The following is a 27,153-nucleotide window of genomic DNA, read 5'->3' as shown; positions in this document are numbered from 1 at the left end:
AAACAACCTAGTTTCTTGGTGTGATAGAAATGACATGCCATTGAACCTTAAAAAATGCAAAACGATGTGCTTTTCATGTAGAGCTGTAGACCCTACTTCATACCCAATACAAAACTTTAGGTTGGAGCAAGTATGCAGTTTTGTTGATCTGGGAGTAACTATGGACCCCAAACTCAATTTTAATCTTCACGCATCTTCCACGGTTTTTAAGCTGAAGGCGCTCTTAGTTTTGTTAAACGTTAGTCAAAAGAATTTAGAGATCCGCTTACCACAAAAATTCTTTTTACATCTCTGGTGAGGCCTATATTGGAGTATGCTTCTGTGGTTTGGAATCCTAGTTACCAAGTCCATTCGGATAAGTTAGAGTCCGTTCAAAAACAATTTTTACTTTTTACCTTAAATCATTTGCATTGGGATTCCAGTTTAAATCTTCCCCCTTACACTAACCGTTTAAAACTTATAAATCTCCCGACACTCGCTAGTCGTAGGGAGATGCTTGGTATAATATTTCTTGTAAAACTCATCTCTCTTATCTGATACTAATTTTAACATTCCCACTCGCTCTACAGGCAGTTTAGACCCTTACTTTTAAAATTTTCTAGAACAAATTTTGAGTTAAACGAATCATTCCGCCGTATATGTCATGATTTCAATTCTCATTCCAGCATATTTGATCTAACAGACCCACTCTTTAACATCAAAAAACTTATTTTATCTACTCTTAACGAGTAACATTTCAAAATTATAAACTTTAATCTAATTCTTAATTTCGGCGGTTGAAATTTTTGAAGTTATACTTCTTATACGAGTTCGGAAAAGGTTGCGATAGATTCAGGTTGCGCAACCTTGCTCAATATAAATCTACGCAACCTTGCTCAATATGAATCTACGCAACCTTGTCTGCGAAGATATTCGAGCAGCAAGCGAAGCGATGACAATCGGCAATCGCTTGTTTGTTTCTTTCGGCACAGCTCGGCTTTTCTACCAACAACACAATGTTGCCATGCTTATGCTGTTGTTGTTTTTGTAGAACAATGTTTCAATTTTTGGTTGGTGACATATTCAATTTAAAATAAATTCTGTTGGGATTCTAACCTACGTGCTCGTCGTCACTTTTGAAGCGCTTACCACCAACACCACCATTGACACTTGAATTGCGTTGTCCTAATTATGGTTTGGTTATGCATGAAAGAAATATACAATGGATCGCCGATTGTTACCTCTTTCCTTGCTGCTGCTGCGCATATGTATGATTGTATGCTTGTTCATTATTGAAGTTATACTCCTTTTTTTTCCTTTGTCTTTCATTTCTGCGAATTCTCAACTGTTTTATGTGCCCTTTTATTGAAATAGCCTGAGTTGGCCGTTGAAAAATTAAGGCTATACTTTACAGGATTATTTCTGTAGTTAGTCTTCATTTACATTTTTTGGAAATCGACCCGCAATGACGTGGTATATCGTTTTATCTGACAGCGTGAGGTTTAAGAAGTTCATTTCTAATTTTGCCTTGTGGCATATTAGAAATGATGTTTCTTCGAAAATCGTTCGCTTACAACGGATAAAACGACTTCTGAGTGGTGATTTTAATGAATAAATTCCTTTTGGTTGAAATGCTCTGCGTTGGCCGTTGAAAAGTTAAGACTATACATCTCAGGATCATTAATTTCTTCAAAGAAATTAATGACCTTTAGAAATATGCATATTTGCATTATTTCGTTGTCATTTCCATATTCGTAGCAATAGAATTTCTATGGCATAAGTAAAGTAATGGCCACCGATTATCACCCCTTGCCGCTGTAGCAGCTTCGCCTACAAACATGCGTAAATACATATGTATGTATGTATGTATACGTATGATCGTGAATACATATCGAAGCAGATTTTTGCGAGAAGCACCAGAAAGTTGTGCAATTTATGATTTTTGGCTTTTGCATCGTCGCGAAAATACGACTTGTTGGCAAAGGCATGCTCGGGGAGATGTTACGGCCTCTGTTTTTATGAATGAAGCGAGGTCGCTTGTGGAGTTTGCGCCTGCGTTCATGAATGAAATCGTTTTTGTTGTAAAATGTACTACACTTGTTCTTCGCCAATTTGGCTGCCATTTTGTCTTGTGAAGATCATACATAATATTGCTGTGATAAATTTAATTTCGTTTCAGAATAAGCAGTTACTATGAGGGGCACGTTGCAATAAGTAAGCGTGTGTAATTATGGTGTGTCCCAGACGTAAGCGGGTAAAGGGCCTGATGGCGCGTAAGGAGATGTCGGCAGTGTATGTCGGCTTAATTATGAATGGGTTGATTTTAGAATAGTGATGAATATATCCGTTCCAATTATCTTTTGCTGCTTTTTTCCTTAGGCGTGTAATCTCAGTTATAATGTCTTGTTTTGTGAAATAACCGAATATTATGGTTCGTGTATTTGCTGCATTTTTCGCAGCTGCGTCTGCTTTTTCATTACCGGATATCCCTGTGTGCCCCGGGATCCAAATCAGTTTCAGCTTGTTTGGATATTTCAAAAGATTGTTGCGTATGGCGACTATTTCATTTTGGTATTTTCCGGCGATTCTATGGCTTCGATGCAAGATTTACTATCGCTGCATACGATATACTTTCCCCTGGTGTAATTTACATATGTAAGTAACTGCTTCTAATAAAGCGACGACTTCGGCCGTAAATGAAGAACATATTGTGTGCAGAGTGCCGTGTCGAATCAAGTCACCATTTTCTTTTGTGACTGCGAATGTTGAGCTGTTTGCTGTTTTTGAGCCGTCGGTGTAAGTTCCAACCGTAACTGGAGTATTTTGACTTCTCCGAAGCGAAGAGTTTCCTGTATTTTTCGCTTGAGGTCTTATCCTTCGGTAGTTGCAGGGTCTTAATAGCAACGGAAGAATCTTTTATCATCCATTGTGGACGAGTTTCAGGTCCAAGAGAACATTTATAGTAAGGTAACTCAAGTTGCCTGGCAAAGTTAACGCATCGCGCGATGGCTGACAAGCACTTAGGATTCCGTTTCATCGAGAGAGCATTGTGGACGTCTTTGGCGAGAATAGTGTTGGTCGTGAACAGAAGCTTTGGTAGTAAACGTCTGGTGCAGTCGATAGTCCTGTCTATTATATCGGGTGATTTTTTAAGAGCTTGATAACTTTTTTTAAAAAAAAACGCATAAAATTTGCAAAATCTCATCGGTTCTTTATTTGAAACGTTAGATTGGTTCATGACATTTACTTTTTGAAGATAATTTCATTTAAATGTTGACCGCGGCTGCGTCTTAGGTGGTCCATTCGGAAAGTCCAATTTTGGGCAACTTTTTCGAGCATTTCGGCCGGAATAGCCCGAATTTCTTCGGAAATGTTGTCTTCCAAAACTGGAATAGTTGCTGGCTTATTTCTGTAGACTTTAGACTTGACGTAGCCCCACAAAAAATAGTCTAAAGGCGTTAAATCGCATGATCTTGGTGGCCAACTGCCCATGCATCCCGAAAAATGCACTGTTTGGTGTGGTTTGTACGCTGGTGGAATCATTGGACCGTATTTTTTCAAAGATGCTGTTGGACGCAACGTTACGGTGAATGGCGATCGCTATCGTTCGATGCTAACAAACTTTTTGTTGCCAAAAATGGAAGAACTGAACTTGGTTGACATGTGGTTTCAACAAGATGGCGCTACATGCCACACAGCTCGCGATTCTATGGCCATTTTGAGGGAAAACTTCGGAGAACAATTCATCTCAAGAAATGGACCCGTAAGTTGGCCACCAAGATCATGCGATTTAACGCCTTTAGACTATTTTTTGTGGGGCTACGTCAAGTCTAAAGTCTACAGAAATAAGCCAGCAACTATTCCAGCTTTGGAAGACAACATTTCCGAAGAAATTCGGGCTATTCCGGCCGAAATGCTCGAAAAAGTTGCCCAAAATTGGACTTTCCGAATGGACCACCTAAGACGCAGCCGCGGTCAACATTTAAATGAAATTATCTTCAAAAAGTAAATGTCATGAACCAATCTAACGTTTCAAATAAAGAACCGATGAGATTTTGCAAATTTTATGCGTTTTTTTTTTTAAAAAAAGTTATCAAGCTCTTAAAAAATCACCCGATAGTTGGCAGGCCAGTTTCAGCAAAGAGATTCTTTAGTGGTGTTGTTGGAAATGCTCTAATGCTTCTGCGCATGGCCACATGGTAAGGGGAGGAGAGTATTTTCATTGTAGAAACCGGGCAGTTGCCGAAGATAGGTAGAGCGTAGTCGATCTTGGAAATCACTAGTGCCTTGGTGACTTTGATAAACGTTAATGGATGAATTAAACTTTTTTTCGACGTTAGATATTTGATTATATTTAGTCGCGTTAAGAGGCAGTCCTTAACAAGCTTACAATGGGCCTAAAAGCTATATTTAGAGTCTAGTACTAGCCCTAAGATTTTAAGTTCATTTACCATACTAATATTAATATTGTTAGAATAGGTTACTAAACCTGAGCATGCTCGTTTTTTACAAATGTGTAATGTTTTTGATTTTTCGTAAGAGATAGTAGTTCCTGATGATAGGGACCATGTCGAAATTTCGGATAAGATATTCTCAAACAGATGCTGGTTGGTGAGGTTTGCATTCTTTGTGTACAAATTTACATCGTCAGCATAAAGCTGGCACTCGATGCCGCGATGGTTGTAAGTGAGTTGAGTAATCTCTTCGAAAGCTATTATAAAATGGAAGGCGGATAATGGAGACCCTTGCGGGGTTCCGTTGTCAAGTGCAGCTATGGAAGATAGGAAACCTTTTATTTTTACTTTGCATTGCCTGTGACAGAGGAAGTTCTTGACAAATTTCTTGATTTTAGGGCTTAGTTTCCACTTATCTAATTGTCTCAGAACGATATGGGCACCAACACGGTCGAATGCTTTCTGAAAATCAATTGCTAAAATTGAGACACGGTTTTTAGAGGAAAGAGCGCTTGATATAAAGTGATCTAGGTGCAAAAGAGCATCGATGGTGCCATAGTTATTTCTGTATTCAGTTTGGTTGGGGCTTATGAGTTTTCTTTTGTTGCCATACCACATCAGCCGGTTAACTATAACTTTTTCAAGAAGTTTTCCCAAACAGGGTAAGAGCGATATCGGCCTATAGTTGTTGACATCAAGCGCTGGCTTATTGGGCTTCAGGATAGGAACTATACACGAAGTTTTCCAGGCATGAGGATAGCATCCGCTTTCAAATATATTATTATAGAGGTTGAGTAAACGATGCTTAGCCTGGATAGGCAAGTTTTGAATGATTGGATAGGTAATTTTGTCAAGACCAGTGGTTTTGCCTTTAACGGACGAAAGGGCGAATTCAAGTTCGGTTAGTAGAATTTCAGACTCTAGTTGCTTAGCGGGAGGCGATAAACAGTACAAAATAGGTGGTTCAATATTTATTCGTTGAGATTTTAGGTTGCGGAACGTGTCTGAGAAGCTTGCATCGGAAGAAGAGAGTGACAGCAAAGAAGCAAAATGGTTGGCAATATCTACGGGAGCCGTTAATAGACCGCTTTGTGTTTGAATGTAGGAAAATAGAGGCTGTTTAGGAGATCCGGTTAGCATTTTGATATCATACCATATTTTCTTTGGGCTAGTGCGGGGGTTTATGGTCTCAGTGAGTTCTTCAAACTTTTTCTTTTTATAATGTTTGGCAGAACGTCGGAATAACGCATTTGCCTTTTTGTAAAGGAGCAGGTTTTCAGCTGAGCGTGTTCGCTTGCATTCATACCAGAAATTCTGCTTGGTGAGCCGTAGTCTGGACAAGTCAGCGTTCCACCAAGGAATATTTTTCCTACTTTTGTTGGGAAGCGTTCGAGGGATGGAAAAGTGAGAAGCGGTACGTATGATTCTCGAAATTTTAGCAGACTCCTGGTTCGAGTTCGAGGAAACTTGCGTAGTCTCACAAAGATTGTTGCATATTTGTCTGAACTTTTTCCAATCAGCCTCATCAGTTTTGAATTTAGATGTAAATTTAAATGTACTCGTATTTTGATTGTTGCGCGGATTTGTTTGTATGAATGTTGGGAAGTGGTCGCTGCCAAACAAAGAATTTAGCACTTGCCATGTGCATTGGGGCGCTATATTAGTAGAGCAAAACGTGACATCAATATTGGAGAAGGTGTTGTGGGTGGAAAACGACAGATAATATTGGATGCAAGTAGCGCATCTTCAACTTTTTCGCCTTTTGAGTTTGTTTTCGTAGATCCCCATAATGTACTCCAGGCGTTTATGTCTCCTCCTAAAATAAGTGGTTTATTTAATTGGTTTATCAATTGCAGAATATCAGAAGAATCAAAATCTTGTGTGGGTGGAATGTAGATCCAAGCTGCTACTAGTTTTGTTGGTGCATTAATTTCAATGGCAACTACTGAGAGATTAGACCGAACAGGTAGTACTTTGTGGGGTAGACTTCTTCTTATTAAAATAGCAGCGCCTTGTTTTTTTGTTGTAACATGCGGGAGATTGTAAAAATAGCCTACGTAGGATTTTGGCGTGTGAGCAGGTTGATTATGTGGAATATGAGTTTCATTAAGGAAGATCATGGATGGAGTGTAAGAATTGATAAGAGTTTCTAGTTCGTGATAATTGTTGGCATGACCGTTCATATTCCATTGTATGATCGACAGCATACCGAACAAAGTAAAGACAAGAAACAGAAAAGGGAGAAATATAAATAGCTAGTGAGTGGGGAGAGAAAATTGAGTCTTGGCAACTATGAGTAAACTATGCTTGGCATAGCGCGTCTAGTCGCGTGAAGAAGAATGTTTAAGACTTGAGCTATTAGCGAATTGCGCAATGTCATTTAACTTAGCGCTTGCTAAGGTGGATTGCATTGCTTCGCTGAGCTGAGAGTTTAGAAAGGTGGGAAGATTGGTATTGGTACTTTGGGGGGTGGGGATAAAGCGGTAAGGCTTATTGCATTTGATTTTAATGAAGAGGTGGATGGTGTATCGATTGGTGGAGATATAGGAATGATGTTAGCATTATTGTTTGTTGTTGTAGTTTTTACAGTGGGTGTATTGATATTGTTGGTTGCTATGGGAGCAGGTCGCTTAGTAATTTCAGAGAATGATTGAAGAGGAGTGGGGAGGGAGCTTGCGCTCTGTATTTCTTTGCTGCTTCGCGCATACTGCAGTTTTCTTCCGTTTTTATTTTTAATATTTCTTTCGCTTGTTGGAATTTTGGGCAACTAATTGAGGACGCGGGATGTTCACCAGAACAATTTGCGCACATTAATCTTGAGCATTTTTCTTCTTCGTGCGGAGGGAAATTGCAATTAACGCATGTTGGAAGATTTTTGCAATGCTTTAGTGTATGGCCAAGCTTTTGGCAAGATTTGCAACGCATTGGGTTGGGGAAATATGGGCGAACAGAAATTTTCCTCCATGCAACACCTTTTTTTGCGGGAAGTTTGTAGCTTGCAAAGGTTAAATGTAACGCACCTGTTGGTGTTCGAACTCCTTCAGTTTTTCTCTGAAATCTGTAAATGGATATTACACCATTTGCTTCTAAGCCTTCCACAATTTCGTTGTCTGGGACGTGATTGAGGAACGGAGCGAAAATTGTGCCTTTGACACTATTGAGTTGCTCATGGTATTTTGCTCCGATTTGGCAGAGGTTTTTGATGTTGATGAACTTTTCGGCAATTTTTTTTTATTTTTTGCAAGTAGCAAGAGATTTCCATCTCTCATCTCTCTGATTTTCACATCTTTACTTATGGCGTTAAGGGCTTTATGTACCAAAAAACATGAAAAACGTGATAGGGGCTTGTTGTTGTCGCACGATTTTAATGCAATGAACTTAGGATCCTCGTTCTTTGTAATGTTTACAAGAGGGAGATCAGGAAACTCTTCAACAGATTTGTTGGCTTTTTTCCTTTTTGATTGTGGACTAGAGGAAAGCAGGGCAAACCTGTTTTCCCCTAGGTTAGTAGCCCCGGGGGGCCTGTTGCACTTTTATGTTATTAGTCACTTGGTAGAGTATACCTTTGTTCGCACAAAGAGAAGAAACACGTGGGATAGAGCGCAAAAGAAGAATAATAAAAGATAACTGCACTGAAGCGGGTGAGAAAGTCAGACGAGATCCACGAAAGAGAACAAACGTGTGCAAACGGCGGGGTTTAGTCGATGACTAGTAAGAAAAATATTTATTTGTATAGTATACGATGTTAAAAGCAAAAAATTAAAAATTTATTCGGTCGAGATTCGAACCTGTGGTAGCATCTTGACTTTCCAAGCGCTTACCACCAACACCACCATTGACACTTAGGTTGCGCTGACTTAAGTATGGTTTGGTTATGCATGTTAAGTTCTTCTTTATTGAATTTCCAAAAGAAACTGATACATAGAATCTTAAAAATACCCTAAGCTAGCTGTGGTTCAACGGCAGCGGCGTCGGCAGAGTTTAACGGATGTTGAATGGTCAGCAGAATTGAAGTTGATTATTGTTGTTGATATTATTATTTATTGATCAGCAATAATGTCGATCACTTTTGGGAGTTGCAGCGGATGTTTATTTATGTTATTCAACTTTAACAACAACATTGTTGCAATGATTGTTGTTATGTTGAAATAAATATTTGTTGTGTCAACTTTTAAGTTATTGAACTTTAACAATTACAATTACATTTTAGCAATGAATATTGTTGAAATAAATATTTGTTGTATTAACTCTCCCTCCTCAAATTCCTACTTGTCCTCAAGTAGCTTTAAAAGTATGGTATGTTATTAAATTGTGGTTGGACTGATCTAGGAAAATTGTTCGTTTCACTCATGATTTCTGTCGGAACTTTTCCAATTTGTAGGATTAGGTTTTCCTTTAGCTTTATACAAAATTTTTGTATTACAACTATTGCTATAATAATGGCTGATAGAAAAATTATAGCTATTCGGTTCGAGGAGGAATCTGTATTTATTTGGTCTAATTGTTTCCTATTTTTTATGTTGAGTGCGTGTAGGGATTCCAATGATAATATTTGAAGACGCTCCAATTCTATTGGGGTCATTTGGATGAGTGGTGCTCCGGGTTTCAAAATAGTTTTCTCCTTGTTACTGAATTCTATATTATTTATGGTTATGTTCTCATTCCAATAGTGTACGAGATATGTCCCTTTCAGATGATGGGTTATATTATTCTGTATTAGACTGCCGTTAAAGTTGTTAAGTAGGATTAAGCTGTTGTCAATCTCTTCGATTTCCGTGATATGGTCTGCATTACTGAAATCACACAGCGATTCTTTGCCCTCAATTAATTTAGAAATACATTTGGATTCTCTTTAGTTAATGGTTGTATCTTTTTTACAAATTTTTATATTGTTGCATATTTTACAGTTTTTTGGTACTTTTAACATAGAATTTTCGGACAAAAATATTTCATCTGCTTCTAAGTGAACTATTAGTTTATTTCTTACAACTGGTTTTATTAATAGATTTTGATAATTGGTTGCTTCTAATTCTGGAATTTTTACAATGTAAACAATAGCTGTTTTATTATGTAAGGCTGATACTTCAGCGAACTCTAACATTTCTTCGACTGATGGAGTTGTTATATTATTTTTTTGAAATATTTTGTGGACTTCTTGTAATTCTATTTCGTTTAAAAGTAAAGTATTTATTATATTTTGTTTTGCCCATTGAGTTGCATATTTGACATTTATTATTTCTTCTTTGATTAGTCTTACATGATTTTGGAAACTTATTGCTATTTCATTATTAAACAAATTATCTTTCTTTATTGCATTTTTTAACATATTTGAAATTGTAGTTAAGTCATTAATTCTATTCTGTAGTTGTTTATTTATAATGATCTGGTTGTTATTGTTTGTATTAAGGCTATTTAGATTATTTTGTATTATTAATAGATCATCATGATCTGGATTTCCTGCAACCTATTTCCAGGCTGATCCGATCCAATTTATTGATCTCGTTTGGCGGTCTTGCAAAGTGAGTGTATTTAATGCAGTGAGTGATTGTACTATTTCGTGAGTTAGAGTATGAAAGAGATAACTTGTTTTAAGATCTTTAATGGTATGTTCACGAATTTTTAGAAGTTCAATTTCTATTTGCTGAAGATCTATTAAGTGGATTAATTTTATGGATGACGTTTGTAGCTTCCCTATTCCTTTATAGATAGTAATGGTATGTGCGTCTGTATAGTTCGTAATGTCGAGATTTGCCTTTGCCATTGGCAACCACAATAAGAGTAAAATTATCCTGGAACAGTGAATTATAAAAGGTTAGAAATAATTTTTTTTTTTTTTTGCTGTAATAATTGTTGTGTGTTTTTACAATTTCCTTTTTATATCGTGGTGAAAGTTTAGATCCTAATCTGCTATTTTGCTTAACAATATTGTCTGCCCTGGTGTCTAAGTTTTAATTTTTTTTTACGGTCCTTGTTATGGATTTCTACCTTCATTTGAGGAAATCTGATTTTAAAGGATCTTAAATTTTCCGTATACAGTCTTTGAATCTGTCCCATTATGTCTTCTGTCGTGTAGATTCCATTTATTACTGAAGGGTTTAAGTACTTTCTCAATATTTTCAATAAATCATCATCAGAATATGTTGACACTTCATAATTCCCACAATAGCGATATGGATGAATAAACCCTAGGTTTTACGCCCATCTCCTATTGTGGGAGTATGAGGATACCCGAACCAACACCCCCCTAAGCCAAGGTGTCGAGGTACCCGTGCCGAGGGCTGAATGGTCAGCGGGGGGTAATAAATAGCTGATCGCGAACGGTCCCCTCCGATGCCCGGGCGAGGTCGGAGGTATAAAAGCCTTCTCTCCGCATACCGGCTCTGCGGACGAGTGACCAACCCTTTCCGGATTACTCGTGGGACCAAACATGAACGAAAACAATAATACAACAACAACAACAACATCAACTACAACAACCAAATTGACGACAACAGCAACGACTAAGGACATGAACTATCGCCAGCCAGGAGACGAGTAAGAGTACTACCGGACATACCAACCAAAGTATACCGGTAGATACAGCAGTAAAAGCCCCTGATATAAGGGAGGAAGCGTCCACCTCCAAGGCTGCCATGAGCACCAACCAAAGTGCGCTGGCGACTAAAGGAGAAAACAGGAAGAAGCGCAAGAAATCCCAGAATCAGCTGAGGAAAAACCGGTACCAGAGGGCAGTCTTCATACTAGGAAAGATAGCCAAAGACCAGGCAGCAGGTACCCCAGTTGATGAGGCCGAAACAAAGCGCCTCAAAACTATCGTAGAGGAATATGAAGGCTACCTGAAAAGGAAGCAATCACAACCTCAAGAAGAGAGCAAGCGAGAGAGCACTTCTCAGAAGAGAAATCGCTCCATCACAGAAGTACCCGGAACTCAGCCCAAAAAACCGAGGCGAAGCTAAGGTGAACACAGCAGCACAACAACGGCAAGGCATTTCTGCGATGTTGCCAGAGATAGCCTGCAGGTGGCCATCATAGACGAAAATTCCTCCTCTCCGAACACAATGCAGGAGAGATGGGTGGAGATCGACGTCAGATTGTCGAGTATGGTGCTAAGCTATGTACTCGACAATCCTGCGGGTCCTCACCCGGAGTTTGACTCTTCTGAGACCCTCAGGGGCTACAGGGTCATCAAGTGCGCGGACCAGGCCTCGCTGGATTTCCTGACGGGTAGTGTGGCTAAAATTAGCAACGCCTTTGTAGGCCTCCAATTGAGGCTTATACCCGCCAAGGACATTCCGAAGAGACCTCGTGCTCGCATTTGGTTACCCCCTCTAGAGGAGCCAGGCGAAAAACTCCTGCGGTGCATTAAGATGCAGAACAAATCTATACCTAGTATAGATGAGTGGCAGCTAATCAAGGAGGAAAAACCGAATAAAGCAAGCAAGCCAATACTAGTGGCCATTTGTGATGAGTCCATTGAGGCTCTGAAGAAGACTGACTACAAAATCAGCTTCGGAATCCGCAAAGCCAGACTAAAAATATTCCAAGGCGACAAAGCGGCTGACGAAGACGACACGGAAGAGGTCGACGACGCCAGCCAGTTGCTAAAGAATGTGGGCATCGAAGAAACCCGAGATGCCCAATAACATAAGATGCGTACAGATAAACCTGCAGCACTCGAAGAGTGCTACAGCGAATCTGACAACCCTCGTGAACGAGGGGGCATCGACATCAGCCTAGTACAGGAGCCCTGGGTCAATGATGATACCATTAAAGGGCTAAACAGCAGCAACCATAACCTGTTTTACACACGGAACAGAGGTAAACCTAGGGCATGCATTCTTATCAATAAAAGTATAAATGCATTTCTTTGTCCCAATTACAGCACAGCAGATATCACAGTGGTAAAGGTGGAACAGAAGGATAAGCCCTTCTTCTTGGTCTCGGCCTAGTTGGCCCATGACGAAGACTTACCACCGGCCCCGCTCGCTATACTAGTAGAGGAGAACAGGAGGGATGATGTCCTAATAGGGTGTGATGCAAACGCAAGGCACACCGTATGGGGTAGCTCCAGTATAAACACCAGAGGTGAGTCACTCTTGCAGTATATTTTGAATAGTAATCTAAGTATTTGCAACAAGGGCGATAAGCCAACTTTTATTTTCCCAAGCTCGGATAGGTTTCCGGGGTGGGAGGAAGTGCTTGACCTCACGCTATCAACAGACACAGACAGTCTCGTTGTGGATAACTGGAGGGTATCCGATGAGCCTTCCATGTCGGATCACTCCTGGATACTCTTCAGCATCCGCGAGAAGTACAGTGCGCCTCTCACTTACCGGAACCCTAGAAGAACGGCATGGGGAAAATTTACCAGTATAGCAACAAAATGCCTTGAAAAGGGAGGCAATAAGAGCATCAGAAATCCTGAGGAATTAGATTCAGAAGTAGAGAAGTTAGAAAAAATCCTAACCACAACTTTTAATAAATCTACTCCGCTAACAGTTTTGAAAAAGAGAAAGTCTCTTCCTTGGTGGAACAGTGAACTCAAGAATTTGAGAACACAACTAAGGAAGGCTTTCAATGAGAGTTTTAGAACCAAAATCTGGCAGCCATATAAAGACAGTATGAAAGAATACAAAAAAGCAGTCAGGAAAGCTAAAAAGGACTCATGGCGATCTTTCTGTACATCGATAGAAAGTTGCACAGAAGCCGCCAGGCTGAGTAAAATGCTATCCAAAGATCATATTAATACTGCCTACATTAGGGCGGAGGGAAGTGATTGGACCTCCTCGGCAAAAGAGTCTCTGGAGGTACTAATCACAACGCACTTCCCCGGGAGTCAGCAAATACCTTCAACGAGGGTTCAACCAGAACCACCGCTGAACGCAGCTGACTATCGAAGCCAAATAGTAGACAAAAGAAAAATCAAATACGCCATAAATAGTTTTGCACCATATAAAGCGGCAGGTCCTGACGGGATTATGCCCATAATGCTGCAAAAACTGGTAGAACCAATGGTTCTAAGGCTAGAAAATATATACAAAGCAAGCATACAACTATCTTACATCCCAAGAAGTTGGAAAAGAAGTAAAGTTGTGTTCCTCCCAAAACCAGGCAGAAGAACACACGAGAATGCCAAGGATTTTAGACCTATAAGCCTTACCTCCTTTATGCTGAAGGTACTAGAAAGGCTAATAGATCTACACGTAAGAACAATAATGGCGGAGAAGTTATCGAAGTCCCAACATGCGTACATGAAGGGCCGATCAACCGAAACCGCCCTTCACGAGGTGATAAGTGTAATTGAAAAATCACTACATCACAAACAATACACCATGGCTGCATTTCTAGACATAGAGGGCGCCTTCAACAACATAGAAGTAAATGCGATAATTAATTCTCTGGCACATGGTGGGATAGACGACACTGTGTGCAGATGGATACTATCGATGCTTGAGAATAGGAAGATTATAGCTTCAAACGGCGCTGCAACACAAACAAGCTATGTGAGTAGAGGAACGCCTCAAGGGGGGTCCTCTCTCCGCTTCTATGGGTTGCAGCGCTGAACGAAATACTACTCCAACTAAACGGCGGAGGAGTGAAAGCAGTAGCGTATGCAGACGATATAGTGTTGTTGGTCTCAGGCATGTTTCCTTCAACAGTCAGCGAGATTATGGAAAGAGCACTTCGTAGGTTAAACCTATGGGCTAAAAACAATGGTCTAGGAGTTAACCCGAACAAAACAGAATTGATGCTATTCACTAGCAGAACCAAAATACCTCAGTTTCAACTTCCGGTACTAAACGGTACTACACTCACTCTATCCCCCACAGCTAAATACTTGGGGGTGGAGATTGACACCAAACTGTCCTGGAAAATAAATATAGAAAAAAGAATAAATAAAGCATACATGGCCTACTATACTTGTAAGAAAATCGTAAACAAGAATTGGGGCCTTAAACCAAGTATAATCATGTGGATGTATACGGCTGTCATAAGACCTATACTTACATATGGAGCTCTGGTATGGTGGCCAGCGCTAAACAAACAATACAATATTAGAAAATTAAATGGAATACAAAGAGCAGCATGTGCGGGTGTTACGGGTGCAATCAGGTCATGTCCGACTGATGCGCTCAATGTGATCCTGCATCAACTACCAATGGACATTTTTATTCACAAAACAGCAGCTATTGCGGCGATAAGAATAAAAGAATTGGGAGGTTGGAATCAGCAGAACTACGGACATAGTGTAATTCTAAAGAAGTTCACTATTAATAAATCAGACTACATTCTCCCAAAGCTGGATTTCAATAGACACTTCCAGGTGAGGATACCATCTAGACGAGAATGGAGAAGAGGTTCAATGGTAGAGGAAGATACCACCTCAATCTATACCGACGGGTCCAAAATGGACTGTGGAGTAGGCACGGGGGTATTCTCCGCTGATCTAGGCATATCTCTCTCTATACGTCTACCGAACTCGGCTAGCATCTTCCAAGCAGAAGTACTAGGCATAGAAAAAGCCTGCGAAGTTCTATTAGAAAACCACGGGAATATACATAAAGCAACTATATTTACGGACAGCCAGGCGGCCCTCCTGGCATTGTCTTCACCCATGACAAATTCCAGTACAGTTCACAACTGCAAGAGAGCACTAAGCTCAATAAAAGACAAGCTCCAGCTAAACTTGATCTGGGTTCCCGGCCACAGGAACATTTTCGGTAACGAAAAAGCAGACGAGTTGGCAAAGGCAGGAGCTTTCCTCAATGAATCCATGGCGGAGCTAATACCAAGCCCGCTAGGATCGATAAAAGGAGAGATCAATAGACAATTTCAGCAAATTGCAAACAACAGGTGGAAAAACATTACAAAATGCGTCATAACTAAACAATTATGGCCAACATATGACAGGAAAAGAACCAATGACTTATTAAATAGGTCAAGAAAAAGTATTTACAGAATAACAGCTACCACAACAGGCCACTGGCCATTTAGGGAACATGCGTCCAAAATGGGATTGCCCTACAACGACATCTGCCGTGGCTGCGGAGTAGCAGGGAACAAGGAAACAATCTTCCACTTTCTCTGCGAATGCCCAGCTCTAGCACAGATCCGACACAAAACACTCGGAATCCACCAAGCACCAAACCTTGAATGGATTTCCACCAAAAGCATATCGGACATAAGTAGTTTCATCGAAACCTCAAAATGGTTTGAGAGAGAAGGTGAAACGTAATAGCAGATACAGGAGGTTCTACGAATAGTGTATCAAAATGGCACATCAAGTGCTAATTGAGCCCGATAGGGCTGCACTCCTACCTACCTACCATGTTGGTTGAAAAACAGTGTGTCTATGGAATGTAGGGAATGGAATGGTAAACTTGTAGTCAGGAGGATGTCCTTTGTAAATAAAGATTTGGTTTTTAAAAGCGTTTATCGGTACCTCATTGCTGGGAATAAGATTATGAGAAGAGCTTTGAGCACTGTGTTGGGTTTCTGTTATTGAATTAATTTCATATTGTTTTGGTACTCGAGACAATGCATCGGCTACAATATTTTCTTTTCCTGGTTTATAGAGTAATTCCTTATTGTACTCATCCAGGTATGACTTCAATCTTTTAATCGCTATTCCACCTTTTTTCCAATTACAATTATATGTAAGTGGTTCGTGATCTGTACTTGTGCGTATTTCGGCTTCAACGTTAGTGGTATAGGTCAGTTTGTCATCGGGTTTTGGAAACAAATTTGGGCATTTTTTAAGCAAATGATTTAATTCTTTTCGTTGATAATTTGCGAGATGATCTAATTTGGGTATAATTGCATTTACTGACTCAAAATTTTTCTCTTTTATGGGAATACTCATGCCGTTTCTAAGGAACAATTTACCTCTTTCGGTGTCAATAATTTGCACCAAGTTCCTTCAAACTGTCATTTCCTAATATTCCGTCAAATGTTCTGAGTGTGGGAAATAAAAAGAATTTAACTATTGATTTTGGATCATTAAACAAATTAGCCATTTTGTAATGGATTATTTTTATTTTACCTCCTACGGATACTGCATTAAATGGGGTTTCATTCTGTAGTGGATTCTGAACAAATTTTGGCTGAATATAATTTCTATTGGATCCGGTATCAATCAGTATTTTAAGCATTTGTCCGCTACTCACCTTACATTCGAAATAGGGAAGTGAGGCGTCAGTTATTTCTAAAAAATTAATATAAATAGAATCGGTTTGCTGTTCTTGGTCACTATTTTCAATAACTTCGGTATAGTCGCTAAGTGTTTCATCGTAATCTGTTTGTTCTTCTTGTTCTGAGATAGTTTGCTGATAATCAGCCATAGTTGGTACTGGTTCTTCTGTGCCTGTTTGTTGGTAAGTATCTGTATGAATATTAAAATTCCTATGTCGTTTGGCTATCTGGGCAGTGGGCATGGGTGGTCTTTTACCTAAATCAAATTGTGGTCGGTTCATGTAGTTAATCTGCTTAGTTTGGATACTTCTGTCAATGTCCATCGGTTCTGGTCGTGGTTGTGGTTTGTTCCGATTCTCTGCCTAATTCCATACTCCCTATCTTATTAAGGATCAACGATAAATGTTTATAGACAGCCTGATGGAATTCCTCAACAGACTGGTTAGCACCTTGTGCTATGGTGGTCATTTGGTACTCTAATGTACCCAAGTCCCTTTTATCTGCATAATGTAGCGTAAGGCATTTGGAGATGGCACTCCAATTTAAAGGTACGTTGTACGATTCTAACGCAGTGTCTGCGTTACCAGTTATTTTATTGCGAATGGTATGCAAAATACCAAAGTATTTTGGCGTACCAACTGTGTGTTCGTAAGTTCTTAAAATTCTGTCTACACTTTTTTTCCATGAGTCAAACTCGGCTGGGTCACCGGAAAATTCTCTTAGACTTTTTACTATATCTGGCACTTTGTCTAGTTCTCCTAAATTACCTAGGTGCTCTTGGTCAATTCCTTGACTCTCTACATTGGTAAAATCAAATGTTTGATTTTGAGTTTGTTGTAATAAAATCGGTAATTGTTCATATAACACTTGCCGAATGGCATTTGTTAAGTCGCTAGGTTGGGTCATATTTCTGTTGTTTTGAAATGTCGCTTGTCTTTGTAACTGTCTTTGTCGTTGGTGGGGATTTTCTTCAATATCAATTAATGGGGTTCTAACTAAATTATTTGGATTAGCCATCCGTTTTATCAAAATTAAATTTTGTATTATTAACTTAATACAAGTAAGTATTTTACTACCATAAGTTTTTCTTGATTCGCCTTAATCAATCAAAATCATTATTTTAATTTATTATTATTGTTTTTGAAAACCAGTAGCTGGTTTTACCCTTTTATCCTAGAGAGTCCTTTGGGTAGGAATCGCAGAATTGGGTTAAATTATACTACTTTTGCGTACAAAACTTCGTAAGTTAATTGTTTGCAAAAGTAGGAGTAATTATTTTATTATCGCTTTACGCCTTTTTTAGAAATATGTTATTTATAATTTGAATTGCTTCCAAATTCCAATTAGATATTTTTTTTTTTAATAATTTCCACTTTGCTTAATTATAGACTTTAAAAATTTCCACATAATATTCACTTTATAATTTTTCAATATATTCCACTTTACTTAATTATATACTTTAATTTTTGTAGAGAATTTCAAAATTTTCAGATAATATTCACTTTAAAATTTTAATTTCTGATTTAATATAATAATAAGATTTTAAAAATGTTAAATTTTCACACTTAATTTTTACTTAAATCTAACTTACATTGCTATTTTTTTTTGGTGTGGCTGCCCTTCCTGGTAGTCCGGATCTCTCCCGTTTGGTTTTCTTGTCCCTACTAGGGATCCTGCAACGTACTCTTGAATAGAAGGTGTCCTGCGGGCTTGCCTTACAAGACTTGTAGTCCACCGATGTTGTCCAACAAGGTCTACTTTTAAGTTTTTATCCTTGTTGGTCCCTGCTCGGGCGCCAGTTAAGTTCTTCTTTATTGAATTTCCAAAAGAAACTGATACATAGAATCTTAAAAATACCCTAAGCTAGCTGTGGTTCAACGGCAGCGGCGTCGGCAGAGTTTAACGGATGTTGAATGGTCAGCAGAATTGAAGTTGATTATTGTTGTTGATATTATTATTTATTGATCAGCAATAATGTCGATCACTTTTGGGAGTTGCAGCGGTTGTTTGTTTATGTTATTCAACTTTAACAACAACATTGTTGCAATGATTGTTGTTATGTTGAAATAAATATTTGTTGTGTCAACTTTTAAGTTATTGAACTTTAACAATTACAATTACATTTTAGCAATGAATATTGTTGAAATAAATATTTGTTGTATTAATTTGCATGTACATAAGAAACATACGATGGTTCTAATAATTTTGTTTAAGTATAGAAATATGCTTTTGTAGAACATTTGCTTTCGCAAACATACAGACAAATGTGCAAACGACATAATATATGTATGTATGATTGTTTCGCATTTTGCTTCTACGCCGGTCAAATATCTATACAAAAATCGGCTGAAATGTGTGAGAAAATAAAAAATGGACAACTAGGGCAAATAGTTTTTAAAAAATTTATTGACAATTAAATATAAATGAAAATACATGTAAATTTACTTAAATTTATTGAAATTTCGTTTCGCATTTTTCGGCACTTTCAAATTAATTAATATAAGTAAAATTCACGACTTAACCCGCACACGTCTTATTCGCCCAAAATTTCCAACTTTATGAAAATTGGCGCAATTATTGACACTTCAATTTTATGTAAAGTTTAAAACATGTTTACATATGATCTATATAATCTATATAAAAATGAATTGTTGTTCGTTGGTCTGATTAAAACTCGAGAACGGCTGGGCCGATTGAGCTGACTTTAGTTTTAAAACTTTTGTCGTAGTCCAGGGTAGGTCTAAACGGTGAGCAAATAAGGAAAAAATTACGAGTAAGATAGAGTAAAACGACAATTCCATTTTCCCATATAAAAGTTGACCACTTACTTGCTGTCAAACATTTGACGGTATTTGTGCTCTCAGTTCCACTCGAATTGAAGAACACATTAAAACAAGACTTTTGAATCGACAACATAATATGAAATCGTGTATTTAAATTTCAATTTCAAATTTCAAAATATATAAATATAATTAATGTGTTGACATGTTTGATGGTGCCAACCTTACAGTGTTACCAACTCTCAAAAATACTTTTATTATAATAACGGGGCATCTCTGCCTGTGCAGACTCCACATTGCTCATTGTTTACTAGATATAGAATACTACATAGTTTGCCATATATGGTAAGCTAGAAGCTGTCTCTTCAGCAGTTTAACAGCGCAGTTTTCATTTATATGAAAATTTCGAAGAGGACATATTCCATTTCCACATATGCTGACGGCATTTTACTTTCGGTAATATGAAAATTAGAAGAGCGAGTTAAGACGGTTGGGTTATATTATAAAAATAAAGTACATTTTCAAAATAACATTTAATATTTAGTATAATATTGTTAATTTATAGAAATATTATGCAAATTAGGTTGGGAAGTCTTAAATTTAATAAACTTATACAAGCATAAATCAAAATATCATTTCTCATTTTAAATTTATTATTTTAATTGGTATATAAAAGTTATGCCACAATTATTATATAGTAGTCCAAAAATATAAATTCTTATTTTGCAAATGATTTTTTGCGCAAATGATTATATCATGATAGCAAATGCCCACATACAGATTTGGCAATGGCAATAACAGTTAGTATTCTATAAATTCTATCCTGTCGAGATGCCCTGTAATAAGTGTATCCGAACGTTCCATTGTTTTGTCATCTCATGTAAAAAGCACGTGTATCTGATAGTGCCCATACACGAGCACACAAGTGCGTTCGATCGGTATGAATTCGTTTGCCCATACACGACACACAAATCCATTTTACGTTCGTTCTTCACAGAGTTAACATGTGCGAAAGGCAAGCGGAACATTTCTTGGAATTTATTTCTAATGTAGCATTTTTATCTATTTCATTGTATTTCGTTAATAAGTTATTCCAACTTTTATTTTTCTTACACTATGTATATGTATGAGCGCTTAGGCAAAAAGCGAAAACTTTAAAGCGTGATTTCTCGGTTTTTTATTTTTACGATTATTCTTAATTGGCGGGCAGGATAGAAAAAAAACTAAACGTCGTATGGAATTAGGGCAAAGTTTATTATCATTGGCATAAAATTATCTTATATTTAAACTAAAAAATATTAAGAAAAGTCAACTTTTAACATATTTTTAAACAGCATAAAGTAAAATTTTTTTGATCAAAAGCCACTATTTATTAAATTTTTAATAAAATTTTACAGTTTACACTTTTTTTTGGAATTTTCTTAGTTTAACTAGAAGATAAATTAATAAAAAATATGAATCTCTTTGAATTTTTTGTTTCTGATAGATATTGCGACCTGCATCCTGCCCGCCGTCCGAAAAATGTACATGCGAGATGCATCGGGTAATTGCTTCCCAAAGGCAGAATATAAAAGATTTCGTATCCAAAAAATTTGTGAAAGATATTCAAATATATAACTATGAAGCCTAGAAATTTCGCTTGAATCAATTATTTCTTTCCCTCCCAAAAAAATCCTCAAAAAAATCGATGTTTTGAAGCCTCAAAAGCAGGCTCTCCCCTTAACACTTGCCATTGTCCGCGATCTTCACTGTTCGGCGACACGAGAGAAATGAGATTTTGTGCGCCGACAACGCCATACACGATAAACATGTTCGCGCACCGATCGTAAAAAATCAAACATTTTCGCGAACATGGATCGGTACGCGAACAAGCCCATACACGATAAACCGCAAGCGCACACATACCGATCGAACGCACTTGTGTGCTCGTGTATGGGCGCTTTGAACGTTACATTGTTTTGTCCATAAATTTAGAGACTTTTTGCTGCGCTCCTACTTTAACATCCTTGGTTTTGTCATCTCATGTTAAAAAAAATAAACATATAATTGGAAAAATATTGAAATACTGCTAAAAGTGATTTTCTTCTCGCTGCTTACAATGCCGAGGAAAAGAAAACGACCTGACATAGGTCGTCAAAGTCGTGTAAATGTGCAACGAGCTACTTTACGCTCCAACCGCACTAATGACCAGCGAGATGCTGATAATGATAACAGTCGTACAAGTATGGGAGAATTACGTTCAAGAGTAAATAACTATCAAGTGGATAGGGGGAGAATGGAACGAGTTCGTGCACATCGATCACAACAGCAGCGAGCACGGGATAACGAATTTAATCGATTCCGCAGACGCAATGCTCCTGTAAACCTCGAACGGGGAGCATTTTCCTACGATCCGGAATCTGATTATAGTGCCGACAAATCTGTGACGATTGGAGAAATGTCAATCATTTGTCAACATTGTAAAGCATTAAAGTACAGTAGTGAACCTGCAGGATTATGTTGTGCTGGTGGCAATGTACAATTGCCTCAATTGGTTCCACCACCTGAACCGTTAGACTCATTAGTTAATGGGATGGAAAGTGAGTCTAAACACTTCTTGGCTAACATCCAAAAATATAATAATTGCTTCCAAATGACATCGTTTGGTGCAACGCATATAGTACAAAACGGGTTCATGCCTACTTTCAAGGTAGTATACCATAATTGTTTTAGTAAAATTCTAATTTGTATTTGTATCACAATTAATTTAACCAGTTCTTAATTACAGATACAAGGACCAATTCATCACCTACTAGGGGCAATGCTGCCAGTGCCAGATGCAGATCATAAATTTTTGCAAATTTATTTTATGGGCAATCAAGATGTGGAAATTGATACACGTTGTGGTCATAATCCAACCGTTAAGCGAATCATTGTCCAACAACTGCAAACATTTCTTCACGAGAATAATGAATTAGTAAAGATGTTCAAAATGGCACTGGATCGGATGCCATCAGACAGCCATTATCTTGTAATAAGAGCCGACAAAACACCTGCTGGAGAGCATGCAAGGAGGTTTAATTCACCGACAATAGATGAAGTGGCTATTGTCGTTGTTGGAGAGAATTTGCAATCAAGAGATATTGTACTTCATCGCCGGAACAATGAATTGAAACGTGTATATGAAACGCATAGAGCTTATGATGCTTTACAATACCCATTAATTGGCAGGGAGAAGATGGGTACCATTTTAATATCAAAATGGTTAATCCAACAACAGGTAATTAGATTATACAAAATAAAATATTTTATATGTTCAATATATAAATGTATTTTTTTATCATATGTACTTCCAGGTGCTGATACACACAAAAAAGTCAGTGCCATGAATTATTATGCATACAGACTCATGATCCGTGAAGGTGAAGTAAATCACATTTTGATGTGTCATCGGGACTGAAAGATTGAGATACATCCGTCTTAACCCACAGCAGCTTCGATCTAAAGAGTACATTCATCTTCGCGATGCAATCAATGCTGACGGCAATGTAAATAATGTAGGAAAAATGACAATTTTACCGGCCACTTACATCGGAAGCCCGCGCCACATGCACGAGTACGCTCAAGATGCGATGTCTTATGTTCGAAAGTATGGCCGTCCAGACCTATTTATTACATTCACCTGTAACCCACAATGGATTGAAATAAAAAAAGAACTGCTACACAACCAAACACCACTTGATAGGCATGACATCACAGCCAGAGCTTACAAGCAAAAATTAAAATCTTTAGTGAATTTCATTACAAAGCATCGTGTGTATGACCAAGTACGTTGTTGGATGTACTCTGTTGAGTGGCAAAAGCGTGGTTTGCCACATGCTCATATATTAGTCTGGTTTGTTGACAAAATAAGGCCAGAAGAAATTGATTCCATTATTTCAGCCGAAATTCCTGATGAAACGGTTGACCTAAAATTGCATACGATAGTAACTAAACACATGATACATGGACCTTGCGGAGTTTTCAACAACAGCTCACCCTGTATGATCGACGGCAAGTGCTCCAAACGGTACCCGAGAAACTTGCTTGCTGAAACCATCTCGGGAATCGATGGTTACCCATTGTATCGTCGGCGATCAGTTGAGGACGGTGACGATATGTAGATGTCAAGATAAAAGGACAAGATTTTCATGTAGACAATCGTTGGATTGTGCCGTTCTCGCCCATATTGTCCAAAACTTTTGAAGCTCACATCAACGTGGAATTTTGTAACTCTGTGAAATCCATAAAGTACATATGTAAATATGTTAACAAAGGTAGCGACATGGCCATGTTCGCAGTAACAAACACAAATGATGAAGTGTCTCACTATCAGATGGGTCGCTATGTAAGCAGCAATGAGGCTATTTGGCGCATATTTTCGTTTGCAATTCATGAAAGACATCCCACTGTATTGCATTTGGCAGTTCATTTAGAAAATGGACAACGAGTGTATTTCAACCCAAACAACGCTGTGGATAGAGCGGCACGTCCACCTGTGACCACATTGACAGGTTTCTTCTCAATTTGTGAAACTGATCAATTCGCTCGCACTTTGCTGTATGCTGATATGACGCGCTACTACACATGGAACGCATCATCAAAGTCTTTTCAGCGTCGTAAACAAGGAACACCACTTGAAGGATATGAAAATGTATTTGCCACAGATGCTATAGGTCGTATATATACAGTACATCCTAATAGCGATCAATGTTATTATCTTAGATTGTTATTGGTGAATGTTCCTGGTCCGACATCTTTTCAACAATTGCGAACAGTTGATGGACATCTGTGTGCGACTTACCGTGAGGCGTGTCAATTATTACGGTTGCTTGAAAACGATTCGCATTGGGATGATACGCTCAAGGATTCTGTGATATCTTCATCGCCGCATCAAATTCGCACACTGTTTGCGATTATAATATCGACATGCTTCCCCTCAAATCCGAATGATTTGTGGATGAAATATAGGGATGACATGTCTGAGGATGTGTTGCATCGCGTGCGTTGTGAAACTTTGAATCCTACATTGGAAATTACGGCAGAGATTTACAATGACACATTGATCATAATAGAAGATATGTGTTTGTTGATGGCAAATAAAGTATTGTCGTGTTTGGGCCTGACAGTACCCAATCGTGCTATTCAAGATGCATTAAACCATGAGTTGCAAAGAGAACTCCAGTACGATACTCAAGCTATGACCGAAGCAGTTCGCACAACTGTTCCGCAATTGAACGAAGAACAAAGGATTGCGTACGATCGTTTAACACAAGCTGTAAACAGTGGGTCTGGGGGGATTTACTTTCTTGATTCTCCTGGGGGTATTGGGAAAACGTTCCTAAATTCATTGCTATTAGCAAAGATCCGATCGCAAAATGAGGTAGCCCTAGCGTTGGCTTCATCTGGAATAGCAGCAACTTTATTAGAAGGCGGACGAACTGCACATTCAGCCTTAAAATTACCATTAAACATGCATATCAACGAAACGCCAGTTTGCAACATTGCCAAAACTAGCGCTATGGCGAAGACTCTCCAAGTATGCAAATTGATAATTTGGGACGAATGCACAATGGCCCACAAGAGGTCGCTGGAGGCACTAGATAGGACGTTAAAAGATTTACGTGATAACCAAAACATTTTTGGTGGAGCTATGATACTGTTGTCAGATGATTTTCGTCAGATTCTTCCAGTAGTTCCTCGATCGACTGTTGCTGACGAAATAAACGCATGTCTAAAATCATCAAATTTGTGGCGGCACGTAAAGACACTACAATTAACTACTAACATGCGAGTGTTTTTGCAACAAGATCAAACTGTGACTGTGTTTTCGAAGCAGTTGCTGGGTATTGGCAAAGGTAAGGTCGCAGTTGACAGCTCGACCGGATTAATGACTTTTCCCACAGATTTCTGTCACTTCACAGAATCGAAAAAGGAGCTTATTCAGCGTGTTTTTCCGGACATTAAACAACAATATAATAACCACGATTGGCTAAGTGAACGAGCAATATTGGCCGCAAAAAACAAAGATGTCGATGATCTCAATGCTACCATTCACAATTTCCTTCCAGGAGAGTTGTTTACGTACAAATCAGTTGACACGGCCACAAACCAGGATGACGTAGTCAACTATCCTACAGAATTTTTAAATTCATTGGACTTGCCTGGACTACCACCATATAATTTGAAATTAAAAGTAGGGTCAGTTGTCATCATGCTGCGTAATATTAATCAACCTCGACTTTGCAATGGAACGAGATTGGTTGTGAAGAAACTCATGAATAACATCATCGAAGCTAAAATAATCAAAGGAAAATACAAAGGAGAGGATGTCTTAATCCCACGAATACCTATGATTCCAACGGATTTGCCATTTGATTTTAAGAGGTTGAAATTTCCCGTGCGTCTGGCGTTTGCGATGACCATAAATAAATCGCAGGGTCAATCGTTGGAAGTTTGCGGAATAAACTTAGAGTTTCCCTGTTTTGCACATGGGCAATTATACGTTGCGTGTTCGCGTGTCGGAAAACCAACATCCTTATTTATTTACGCACCGCAAAAAAAAACCAAAAATGTTGTCTACCAGAAAGCACTATTTTAATTAACTGTATATGATCATAACTGTGTTGTATTTAATTTAAGCAAAGATTTGTTTATCATGTTCACAGTTCAGAAACGAGCACATCCAAGAAAATTTAAAATTTTTGTATATGAAGTGTATAAATATAAATAAATGACTTAATATGTATATAATATGTGCATTTGGATCCTTAATGTCAACGTGTATTAGTAACTCTTTATTTCCATCAACTTGGTTCTGTCTACTTGGGAACCACTTGGCTCGCCAGGACATGATAATATGGTGGAAGTACTAGGCGACTCGGACAAATCTGATTCAATCAGAACATTATCAATGTTGAGCTGCTGGCTGTCTTCAATAACATCAATATCTACCAGAACATTCTTGATGTTGGGCTTTTGGCTGTCTTCAATAACTTGAATGTCCTGTATGTCTTCGGCCGATAAATTTAATTCACAGAATGTCTCCTCAGATGATGAAGATGGCATTGTAGAAACGTGTTTTGGTTTAGATAGCAGCTTTTGCTTTAATATATTTTTTGTACTTTTGCCCTGTTCACGCGTATTATTCGTTCTACATTCTTACCACACTTGGTACAAAATCTGAAGGTAACAGCGATTATGTTGTAGCATTCGTCGCATCTTAATAATAATTTAATACAATCTGGACAGTTATTATTTTTTTCTGCCGTTCCATCCACTTTTTACAAAACGGACAATGCATTTTAAGGAGTTGAGGGATATATAGCTTCACTATAACTATATTACAGCTGTTTGAGTTCTTTATTTTCTCGATGACAGATGTAGTTCTTCTTCTTTTCCTAACCATGGCCATCGTCAAAAAAAAAACGACAGATGTAGTTTGATAGTTATAGTGTAAATATTTGTCAGTATTCACTCAAAAAAATTGTCTATGGTAAAATGTCACTTGAAATGTTAACGTCTCTTTGCTGTGCATCTATACTATAATTCTTTAATATTCCTAAAAATCTAAAAGCAGCAAATTTCAATAAAATTAAAAAAGTATTGTGTCGTGTGTTTGTGACTTACTAAATATGCCTCCAATAATTAGGCGGTGCGAAGTTCGCCGGGTCAGCTAGTATATAATATATTTGATTTTGGCGCAATTATTGACACTTGTCTTAATATAC

At 38.2% G+C, this 27,153-nt stretch overlaps 1 protein-coding gene and 1 pseudogene across 1 annotated transcript; both read left to right on the top strand.

Annotated features, from left to right (window-relative positions):
* Window positions 1-1,376: 1,376 nt before the first annotated feature.
* Window positions 1,377-1,579, top strand: LOC126764795 (small nucleolar RNA U3; annotated as a pseudogene).
* A 20,602-nt stretch (window positions 1,580-22,181) lies between these two features.
* Window positions 22,182-26,143, top strand: LOC126764432 (ATP-dependent DNA helicase PIF1-like). Its single transcript, XM_050482116.1, has 2 exons — window positions 22,182-22,664; window positions 22,741-26,143. The coding sequence occupies exon 2, from the start codon at window positions 23,709-23,711 to the stop codon at window positions 26,022-26,024; it is 2,316 nt and encodes a 771-aa protein (XP_050338073.1). The 5' UTR covers window positions 22,182-22,664; window positions 22,741-23,708; the 3' UTR covers window positions 26,025-26,143.
* Window positions 26,144-27,153: the final 1,010 nt, after the last annotated feature.

This window comes from Bactrocera neohumeralis, unplaced genomic scaffold (assembly GCF_024586455.1).
Source record: "Bactrocera neohumeralis isolate Rockhampton unplaced genomic scaffold, APGP_CSIRO_Bneo_wtdbg2-racon-allhic-juicebox.fasta_v2 cluster09, whole genome shotgun sequence".
Lineage (NCBI taxonomy): Eukaryota > Metazoa > Arthropoda > Insecta > Diptera > Tephritidae > Bactrocera > Bactrocera neohumeralis.
This window is presented reverse-complemented; position numbering and strand designations above follow the sequence as displayed.